This window comes from Phyllobates terribilis, unplaced genomic scaffold (genome assembly GCF_046119375.1).
Source record: "Phyllobates terribilis strain yellow unplaced genomic scaffold, ASM4611937v1 Scaffold_5__5_contigs__length_657084704, whole genome shotgun sequence".
In the NCBI taxonomy this organism is placed as follows: Eukaryota; Metazoa; Chordata; class Amphibia; order Anura; family Dendrobatidae; genus Phyllobates; species Phyllobates terribilis.
Window position 1 is genome coordinate 366330223 of NW_027362765.1, and position 12276 is coordinate 366342498.

Below are 12276 nucleotides of genomic sequence, written 5' to 3' on the forward strand. Positions count from 1 at the left end.
AGTCTGCAGACAGAGACGGACGTCTCTGGAGAAACAAACCCTCCAGGAAAATCTCCAGCAGCAGCATGTGGTGTCCGGCATGGTGAATTCAGGTCGCACGAGGTCGCAGTCTGGTGTCAGCGGTAAACTTGCCGCAGTGCCTGAATCCAACAAGGTAGCCACAGAAACACCTGTGGTGGACGCAAGGGACAAGTCAGTATTCAGAGTCCCTGACCCTGTGGCCAAGCCTAAATCTGTGGAGACGCAGCGTGCCCCCGAGCTGCAGCTGGCGGAGGAGATACCCGGACTGGTCAGGAAGATGGGTGAGTTGCAGCAGCACAAACAACTGCTGCAGATGCAGATAGACTTTATCTATAATCTAAAAGCAACTAACCCTGAGAGTAACGCTGTATGTGACATGAAACTGAACTCACTTGGTGTCGAGCTGGCGAGTGTGGTGCAGGACATGGACAGTGTGCTGGAAAGCATGGGGCCCCTGAAGGAGACCTACGCAAACCGGGCACGGTTCGCCTCCTATAAGCAGGACTGTGCTGCGGAGTCCAGAACCCCTGATGTGAAGTCAGAGACCCCCCAGCTGCAGGCACGACCGGTGTTACAGGCTCCCCACTTCTGTTTCCAGGTTGGAAAAACACTGCAACAGCAGGCAGCGGCGTGTGAACGGGAGTGTATACCTCAGATTCCAGCAGAGGCACCACAAGTCCCAGAGTGCCCCACACAGGAGCAGGACATTGCATGTGAGACTGTTTGTGCTGATGAGGCCGAGGCTGAAGCACAGACTGGCGCTAATGATGCTGTGCCTATGGGGTCGGGGGCTGGGGGGGATTTACAGGCTGTGATGGACGTTGTACTGTCTGATGATAATAATGCTGTTCATGATAATGTGCATGATATGGGTGATTGTCCCCCTTTACCATCTAGTACACAAGGTGTGACAGCCCCTCCTGCTGCAGACCCTATCCCTGTCAGCCAGCCTAGTGTGACCCGGCAGGTGCCCCCCAGGAATGCCTGGAGCCGCGGCGCTCCGTCTTTCACCTCCGGAGCAGGGTATATGGGCCAGACATTTAGGCGCATAAATGTAGTGCGTTTTAAATTCTTAGGTGCCAAGGAGGATCTACCACAACGCAGGTATGTGGTGAGAGAGCTACTATGCCGCCAGATGGGGTTTGTGCCGACTGAAATCCTGGCGGTAACTAATCTGCAGGACAGGCAGGGCTATGATGTCAGCTTTAAGCTCATGCCTGACCTGGATAGATTCTGGGCCAATTACCCCAAGTTCAGAGAAACTGAAGGCTGGAATAAGTTTATACTGGTTCCCATTTCCAGGCCAGATACCGTCACTGTGAATATCACCTTCTGGAATGAGGCCGTTCCCCCACAGGACATCCAGGTGTGGCTCCAGAGACATTGTGACCTCGTCTCTGGACTCACCAAGATCAGAGATGAGGATGGTATCTGGACAACGGGGTGGAAGGTCCAGGTGAAGCTGCGGCAGTATAACAACATCACTGCCCACCTACCCAACTCCTTCTTCATTTGGAGGGAGAAGGGGGCATGTTACTATCCCGGGCAGCCAAGAAAATGCTTTAAATGTGGTAAAACAGGTCATCTGGCTAATGCCTGTACTGTACTAAAGTGCAGCCTGTGTGGGGTAATCGGCCATGTCGCTGCAGACTGCCGGGACGTTAGGTGCAACCTCTGTGGTAAGATGGGCCACCCTCACAGGGACTGTCCAGACGCCTGGCACAATATCTGCAAAGCCTTCCCTGATGAGGATGTGGTGGCAGGGGCAGAGGCTCAGGAGGTGGTGGCAGGGGCAGAGGCTCAGGAGGTGGTGGCAGGGGCAGAGGCTCAGGAGGTGGTGGCAGGGGCAGAGGCTCAGGAGGTGGTGGCAGGGGCAGAGGCTCAGGAGGTGGTGGCAGGGGCAGAGGCTCAGGAGGTGGTGGCAGGGGTGCAGGAGGAAGAGGATTTAACTTCAGCAGGGATACTGAATAGCTCAGGTGCCCGCCAGGAGTCCACCCATGTAACACCAGAGCAGCGGGGTACAGAGGGTGCAGAGGGGAACATGGAGGTCGTGCCTCAGGTAGCCCCCCCTTCAGCATCAATGTCTGTATCTGATGACTGGAGCGTAAATCATAATAAAAGAAAGAAAAAGAACACGTCCTCCCGTAAACCTGAGGCAGAATATGACTCTGGTCAGAGTGGTAGTAAGAAGGTCCAGAGTTCTGCAGATGTGATGGTTGTGTCCAACAAATATGGAGTCTTATCTGAGGATAATGATGATGACTATGAGGAAGAGTTGAGGAAAATTGATGCTGAATGTGACAGGGACACAGAGGACCATCCCCCGCCAAAGCGGAAGCCCTTATCTGTGGACCCTCAGGTGGAGGCTGACATGGACACCGGTGGTGGACAGAATATCTCTGATTCACGATGATGGCTGTTACTCTGCTCCTTCTATATTGTGTTGTGATGGCGGGGTTCTCATTAACACTGACATCAAGTAACGTGAATAGTATTAAGGTGAGGAGGACGAGACACACGGTGTATGAACATCTCAGATACCTGGACACAGATGTCATCTTCCTGCAGGAGACACGACTGACATCTCTGGGGCTTTTGAGAGAGGCTGAGAGGGAATGGCGGTCCGGTCCATCTTTCTGGTCACTGGCTGTGAAGCCTTACGCCGGGGTTGCTATCCTGTTTAACACCCATGATGTGACTGTACATAGGATGACAGAAGTGGTCATGGGAAGGTGTCTGGTCCTGGAAGTCACTATCCATGGTAGGCGACTCCGGCTTATTAACATCTATGGGCCACAGACGGTGACTGACAGGATCCAGCTGTTTAATGACGTCAGGCCTTTCCTCTTCACCTCTCTCCCGGTGGTGATGGCGGGAGACTTGAATGCCATACTGACATCAGGTGACAGCTCCTCAGGTAGGACAGTGACCAGGGATGGCAAGGTCCTACATAACATCATAATGCAGGCAGGACTGACTGACATTTTCACACAGGGAGGTCGTCAGCCAAAATTTACGTATTCTTGTTCCAACAGGAGCAGTAGGATAGATTTTGTTTTTGCGAGTCCTACTGAGGCTGTCAGCTCCCTGAGTGAGAAGGTCGTCCCTTACTCTGACCACCTCGCCTTGTGCTTCTGTCTGGGGACCTCTAACCGCCCGGACATTGGTAGAGGGTTGTGGAAGCTTAATTCCAGTCTCCTAGGTGATGCCTATGTCCAGAGTCGTGTCCACTCCCTTATTCAGGTCCATCTAGACAGGGTTGATTTTTATGACAACATGACCGACTGGTGGGAGGACGTCAAGGAGGATATCAGATCCCTCTTAAAGAGACTGTCAGTTAATAAAGGGAGGAACAAGTACAGCCAGTACCTAAAGCTGCGTAAAGAATTGGAGTCATTGTATTCGGCAGGCGGGGATGACAAAGTGAAGATCGACCGGCTGAAATCTGAGATAAGGCAGTATCAGTACAGCAGGTACACCTCCCTGGTTCTTGAACGGGATTATGGGTCCTTAGGGGCACCTGATCCCTTTGAGAATTGCAGGGAGAGGGTGGCCAAAAAAATGGTCCCAGGTCTCACTGACTCCCAGGGTGTATTGCAGGATTCACGGGAGGGTATTCTGGGGGTCGTGAGATCTTACTATGCTGACTTGTTTCAGAGGAAAGTTTTGGATAAAAATAAGATGGCTCAATTCTTGGAGGCAGCTCCAGTGCCTGATACTAACGATCTGGACTTTTCTTCTTTGACAGCAGAATTAACGGTGGAGGAAGTTAAGGCGGCTATTGATAAATTATATCTGAAGAAGGCACCAGGTCCAGATGGTATAACAGCAGAATTTTATAAGGAATTCAGAGACCTCCTGGCTCCAATCCTTGTGGATGTGTATAGGAATTGTCTAGAAAATCACCTGATGCCTCCATCCATGAGAGTGTCCTCGTTAATTCTGCTGTCTAAAGGTAAAGAGCCGAGTGACATCAAGAACTGGAGGCCGATTGCCCTCTTGAATGTAGACAGGAAGATTCTGGCAAAGATCCTGTTTTCTAGGTTAATCTGTTTGTCCCCGGCACTGTTGGCAGGCTCTCAGTTTGGCACAGTAAAAGGGCGGAACATCTCTGGAGCAGTCATCTCGATACGGGAGATGTTTGAGAGATGTAAAGCTCTGTGGTGTGGGAGATATGTTGTCAGTCTGGACCAGGCTAAAGCCTTTGACAGGGTTGATCACGATTATCTGTGGGCCACTTTGTCAAAGTACGGTGTTCCGGGACAATTCGTGGATTGGCTGAAGACTTTGTATAGAGAGGCGGTGAGCTTTCCTCTGATTAATGGTTGGCAGGGTGATACTTTTGGAGTTGGGGCGGGGGTGAGACAGGGCTGCCCACTGAGTCCGCTCCTGTATGTTTTCGCCATAGACCCGTTTCTGAGGTCACTGCAGGAGTGTGATTTTCAGGGGGTGCCGGTCCCCCACTGCCTGCCTCTGACTGTTGTTGCCTATGCTGATGATGTGACGTTGGTGATCTCCAATCCTCAAGAGGTGCGGATGTTATCGGCGGCCATCAGAAGCTACTCTGAGGCCTCCGGGTCTCTGGTCAACCTTGAGAAGAGTCAAGCTCTGTGGACGTTAGACACTGATCCCGGCTTTGATCTGCCACAGTTTGCTAAAGCCTCCACCCATATTAAGATCCTAGGGGTTAAATTTGGGAGGGATGATAATGCCAAGCTAAATTGGGAAGAGAAATTGGAAACCGGAAATGCAAAGGTTCAGCGATGGAAGAACTGGAGGCTGACCTACAGAGAAAGGGTCGCTATGTTGAAGACCTACCTGGTCCCCATCTTCTTGTATGTCTCTGTTATTTTCCCTTTGCCAGAGTCTTTCTCAGCGAGGCTTTTCAGCTTGTTCTTCCAGCTCTTGTGGGGGAATAGGTTGAACCTAATAAAGAGGGGAGTAACGTACCTACGGCGGAGAGATGGTGGGCTGGATATATTAAATCCAAGGGTTTTCTTTGACTCCCTGTTTCTAAAAGTGAATTTTGGGAACATGGACTCAAACAGTAGCTCCCTGTGGGTGAATAGTATCAAGGACTGGATATTGCCTTTTGCAGAGTCTTGGGTGCGAGGCGGCAGTCTCAAGAGGAGGAGATGGACAGGTGGCCACCTCCCCCAGTATCTGGACTACGGTCTGAAGTGTGTCAGGAAGTGGGGACTGGAGAGGTCTTACATTGAGAGCAATACGAGAAGAGGCCTATATGCTCATGTATGTGGGACGTTCTTCTTTTCTCCACTGGCCCTGAGAGATTGTGTCACCACCACCCTGCAGGAAAGTCTCAGGTTCCTAAACGGGAAACGACTTCCTCCCAAACTGTTTGACATCTCTTGGCTTTCACTTCATAGGCGGCTCTTTGTCAGGGGGAACCTGAAACATCTGAGTGTCTCTGATCGGAATTGTCCCCTTGGTTGTCAGCAGGAGGAGACTATGGAGCACTTTATCTGTGATTGCTGGGGAGGGAGGAAGATCTGGGAGGAGGTGTCAGCTAATCTAAAAATCCCCAGACTTCTGACCCTAAAGTATCCTGACATAATCTATGGTGTCCCATCCACTGTCAGTAACATCGACAGAGAGACCATGTACATTATAATCAGTGTCATAAAATACTATCACTCGCACATGAGAACCCGGGTGTCACTGCACAATGAGCCGTTCGATCACACCGCTGCAGCCAATCAGGTGATATCAGAACTCCGGTGGATAAAATCACTAGAAGTTGGAAGGAGTCAGAAAAACATAAAGTTATGGAGCAACGTAAAATTCAGTTAGGGAATATGATGATTATTATTATTATTATTATTATTTTATTTTTTATTTTTTTTCTCTTCAGGCGTGGACTTTTTAATTTATTTATGTATATGATCTGATTATTTTAATGTTTTTTTTTTGTATATATAACCCATGTGATTTGTCTTTTTGTAATACTGGATGATTTTTGTTTGTTATATTTGTATTTATGTTTGTTTTTATAATAAAAATTGCCCCCTATGTACAAGAATATAACTACTATAATAATAATACTATAATAATGCCCCCTATGCACAAGAATATAACTACTATAATACTGTCTCTATGTACAAGAATATAACTACTATAATACTGCTCCTATGTACAAGAATATAACTACTATAATACTGCCCCCTATGTACAAGAATATAACTACTATAATACTGTCCCTATGTACAAGAATATAACTACTATAATACTGCCCCTATGTACAAGAATATAACTATTATAATACTGCCCCTATGTACAAGAATATATCTACTATAATACTGCCCCCTATGTACAAGAATGTAACTACTATAATACTGCTCCTATGTACAAGAATATATCTACTATAATACTGCCCCCTATGTACAAGAATATAACTACTATAATACTGCCCCTATGTACAAGAATATAACTACTATAATACTGTCCCTATGTACAAGAATATAACTACTATAATACTGCTCCTATGTACAAGAATATAACGACTAAAATACTGCTCCTATGTACAAGAATATAACTACTATAATACTGCTCCTATGTACAAGAATATAACTACTATAATACTGCCCCCTATGTACAAGAATATAACTACTATAATACTGCCCCCTATGTACAAGAATATAACTACTATAATACTGCCCCCTATGTACAAGAATATAACTACTATAATACTGTCCCTATGTACAAGAATATAACTACTATAATACTGTCCCTATGTACAAGAATATAACTACTATAATACTGCTTCTCTGTACAAGAATATAGCTACTATAATACTGTCCCTATGTACAAGAATATAACTACTATAATACTGCTCCTATGTACAAGAATATAACTACTATAATACTGCCCCCTATGTACAAGAATATAACTACTATAATACTGCCCCCTATGTACAAGAATATAAGTACTATAATACTGTCCCTATGTACAAGAATATAACTACTATAATACTGCTCCTATGTACAAGAATATAACTACTATAATACTGCTCCTATGTACAAGAATATATCTACTATAATACTGCCCCCTATGTACAAGAATATAACTACTATAATACTGCCCCCTATGTTCAAGAATATAACTACTATAATACTGCTCCTATGTACAAGAATATAACTACTATAATACTGCCCCTATGTACAAGAATATAACTACTATAATACTGTCCCTATGTACAAGAATATAACTACTATAATACTGCTCCTATGTACAAGAATATAACTACTATAATACTGCCCCCTATGTACAAGAATATAACTACTATAATACTGTCCCTATGTACAAGAATATAACTACTATAATACTGCTCCTATGTACAAGAATATAACTACTATAATACTGCCCCCTATGTACAAGAATATAACTACTATAATACTGTCCCTATGTACAAGAATATAACTACTATAATACTGCTCCTATGTACAAGAATATAACTACTATAATACTGCCCCCTATGTACAAGAATATAACTACTATAATACTGCCCCCTATGTACAAGAATATAACTACTATAATACTGCTCCTATGTACAAGAATATAACGACTAAAATACTGCTCCTATGTACAAGAGTATAACTACTATAATACTGCCCCTATGTACAAGAATATAACTACTATAATACTGCTTCTATGTACAAGAATATAACTACTATAATACTGCCCCCTATGTACAAGAATATAACTACTATAATACTGTCCCTATGTACAAGAATATAACTACTATAATACTGCTCCTATGTACAAGAATATAACTAATATAATACTGCCCCCTATGTACAAGAATATAACTACTATAATACTGCTCCTATAAACAAGAATATAACTACTATAATACTGCTCCTATGTACAAGAATATAACTACTATAATACTGCCCCTATGTACAAGAATATAACTACTATAATACTGCTTCTATGTACAAGAATATAACTACTATAATACTGCCCCCTATGTACAAGAATATAACTACTATAATACTGTCCCTATGCACAAGAATATAACTACTATAATACTGCTCCTATGCACAAGAATATAACTACTATAATACTGCCCCCTATGTACAAGAATATAACTACTATAATACTGTCCCTATGTACAAAAATATAACTACTATAATACTGCTCCTATGTACAAGAATATAACTACTATAATACTGTCCCTATGTACAAGAATATAACTACTACAATACTGCTCCTATGTACAAGAATATAACTACTATAATACTGCTCCTATGTACAAGAATATAACTACTATAATACTGTCCCTATGTACAAGAATATAACTACTATAATACTGTCCCTATGTACAAGAATATAACTACTATAATACTGCTTCTATGTGCAAGAATATAACTACTATAATACTGCCCCCTATGTACAAGAATATAACTACTATAATACTGTCCCTATGTACAAGAATATAACTACTATAATACTGCTCCTATGTACAAGAATATAACTACTATAATACTGCCCCCTATGTACAAGAATATAACTACTATAATACTGTCCCTATGTACAAGAATATAACTACTATAATACTGCCCCCTATGTAAAAGAATATAACTACTATAATACTGTCCCTATGTACAAGAATATAACTACTATAATACTGCTCCTATGTACAAGAATATAACTACTATAATACTGCCCCCTATGTACAAGAATATAACTACTATAATACTGTCCCTATGTACAAGAATATAACTACTATAATACTGCTCCTATGTACAAGAATATAACTACTATAATACTGCCCCCTATGTACAAGAATACAACTACTATAATACTGCCCCCTATGTACAAGAATATAACTACTATAATACTGTCCCTATGTACAAGAATATACCTACTATAATACTGCTCCTATGTACAAGAATATAACTACTATAATACTGCCCCTATGTACAAGAATATAACTACTATAATACTGTCCCTATGTACAAGAATATAACTACTATAATACTGCTCCTATGTACAAGAATATAACTACTATAATACTGTCCCTATGTACAAGAATATGACTACTATAATACTGCTCCTATGTACAAGAATATATCTACTATAATGCTGCCCCCTATGTGCAGGAATATAACTACTATAATACTGCCCCCTATGTACAAGAATATAACTACTATAATACTGTCCCTATGTTCAAGAATATAACTACTATAATACTGCTCCTATGTACAAGAATATAACTACTATAATACTGCCCCCTATGTACAAGAATATAACTACTATAATACTGTCCCTATGTACAAGAATATAACTACTATAATACTGCTCCTATGTACAAGAATATAACTACTATAATACTGCCCCCTATGTACAAGAATATAACTACTATAATACTGCCCCTATGTACAAGAATATAACTACTATAGTACTGCCCCTATGTACAAGAATATAACTACTATAACACTGCTCCTATGTACAAGAATATAACTACTATAATACTGCCCCCTATGTACAAGAATATAACTACTATAATACTGCTCCTATGTACAAGAATATAACTACTATAACACTGCTCCTATGTACAAGAATATAACTACTATAATACTGCCCCTATGTACAAGAATATAACTACTATAATACTGCCCACTATGTACAAGAATATAACTAGTATAATACTGCTCCTATGTACAAGAATATAACTACTATAATACTGCTCCTATGTACAAGAATATAACTACTATAATACTGCCCCCTATGTACAAGAATATAACTACTATAATACTGCCCCTATGTAGAAGAATATAACTAGTATAATACTGCCCTATGCACAATATACCTGCTATAATACTGCTTCCTAGTGACCACAGTGTGAATATGAGTATAAGGTTTTCCGTTTCTGATAGGAGTTTTTCCGCTGTAGAGTAACGTCCACGCTGGTTATCTCTTCTGATTTCTCAGCTTCTTGCAGACATTTTCGGTAACATTTTTGCTGGTTGTAATTTCCTTGTACTTTTGGTTTCAGGTCGACAGACTACGGGACGACTTATGAGAAGTTGAATGATAAAGTCGGATTAAAGACCATTTTGAGCTATCTTTATGTCTGCCCTACAAACAAGCGTAAGGTGAGAATATCCCTTAAATATCCCGTTATTTAGGGTGACTTTGCTTGAACAACCTTCTCTGCTCACGGAGTCTATTACTGTTGACACAAACCTTATGACTGCAGGGAAAAAAAAGGCTGTAGAAAAACAAATGGACGTGGAAGCAATTCTCCCTGCGCCCAGCCACCGCTGATGGAACGGCTCGTTAAGATTTCGGAAGCGGTGCCATAAATAGATGTTTCCGGAGGTTTACACATTTACTCTGACACTCTATTACCGGGAAAATGGCCCTTTAGGTTTTCCTTTTGATGAAAATGTTACTTTGTTTCTTTTTTTTTATTCTTCAAGCACTTTCCTTAAAAGTAGTTAGATGATAAGAGCCTCGCTCTCCCTCGAGGGTTAAAGTTAGACTCCACTTCTGATTGGCTATATTGTGGCTAAATCTTCAGTTCCTGAGTCTCTCGATACATCGAATTTTCATATTTTGTGATCTTTAGTTTACATGTAAAAATCTTATTATACTGTATCAAAAATTTAAGGTCTCCGATTAGTGAAGACTGGCCGTACTAATGAAGGGTCCACTGGAGTAAGACGCGACAAATTCATTAAAATGCCATGTGCTTCCACCAGAAATGTGATTCCAGTCTTCTCGAAATTTATGCCACAAATTGTAATAACTTTGTCAATTGCTTGGCTTAAACCCTGTCTCACTCAATTTTTGCGATCTTTTCGAAAAGTCGTGGAGCCGGCCGAGACTGGTGTAAAAGCAGCAAAAGTCGCTGAATTTTTGCGAAAAGTTTGCAACAACTCAAGTTATTTTATAAAAAAATTTGTAGCAAAAAGCTACTTAATGAATCAGCGCCTAAGAATCTAAATGGAAACTAGCAGAAGCAACTTTACAATTTACCACTTACTAAAAATTCTTTCTCAAAAACAAAGAGGATTTTCAATTCTAAAGTTTTCTTCTCGTTGTCTAGGTTACCGGCCACTTTTGCAGTCTGTCGGTGGTGGCCGGTCTCCTAGCCAAAGAGAGCACCTGCATACACGATCTTTGCTGTAAGTAATCCTATGAAGCTGCCTGGATCTGCTTGTAACATTGGACAATGCACATTTTGGGCAGCGGTGTGACAATGCTGGTGGTCCCAGTCCGGGAGCACATACCCCCTCGGCAATCAGGAAGCCCCACGGCTGGGGAGTGATGCAATTCTGAAAAACAATTAAGAGAATAACTCTTTGAACAGCAATGTAAATGTTAAAAAATATTCCTCTATAAAGGAGGGGAACACCATGATGACTAATTTCAAAATTACCTCCTATCCTATGTGAGTTGGTATAGCATTAAAGGGGTATTCTCATCTCCAGGATCCTATCCCAATGTGTAATAATAATAATAATAATAATAATATTAGCAAATACCTCCAATTAGAAATGTAGTATAGTTGTTCTGATTTACTATGTCTCTTTCACTAAGTGCAGACATTGGAGAACTTTAGGTATCCATGGTTATGACCAATAGCAACTAGCTAACTAACTGTCATGGATACTTAAGGTCCTGCAATGCCTGAACATGTGGAAAGAGACATAGCAAATCAGAAGAACTATACCACATTTCTAATTGGAGGAATTTGCTAATATTATTATTATTACACCTACTACATATAGGGATAGGATCTTGGAGATGGGAATACCCCTTTTAAGACTCATGTAAAATCTTGCCCACATTAATGAGCAGCATTCCCCTTCCCATGTCTGACAACTCAAAAAAAAAAGAATATTAGATTTTTTTTAAACATGTAAAATAATTTTTGGGATTGAAACAATTCAATTTACTTTAGCTAAAATATGCAGAGTGTAATAATATAGGTCCACTTATAATGGGGGTTTGAGGATGATTGGATTATAGGGAACGGGCGCCTCTAGCAGTCATGTATCCATTTGAAGTCTTCCCTAATTTTTTAGGAACTTTTTGCATTTTCTTATCAAAATGGGATCAGCACAAAAAGTTTGCTCGAAGCTCCCAAAATCCTTCTATGTGATCTGGTTATGACTATGGGGGCAATTAACGCTGGTGTAGGTGCAACTTAATTTTAACTCTAGAATGGCCAAAGAAATGTAGCAATTATCTTTATCTTTCTTTGCCATCAAATCCCTGCTAATA

General features: G+C 41.6%; 1 protein-coding gene across 3 annotated transcripts in view; it reads left to right on the forward strand.

The window, feature by feature from the left end:
• The window catches only part of SORCS1 (sortilin related VPS10 domain containing receptor 1), a 951041-nt gene that overhangs the window by 521077 nt on the left and 417688 nt on the right, over positions 1–12276 (forward strand). For all 3 annotated transcript variants that reach the window (XM_073684756.1, XM_073684757.1, XM_073684758.1), the window contains exon 3: positions 10040–10139. In XM_073684756.1, coding sequence (XP_073540857.1) covers positions 10040–10139 — 100 coding nt within the window. The remainder of the gene's footprint in view (positions 1–10039; positions 10140–12276) is intronic.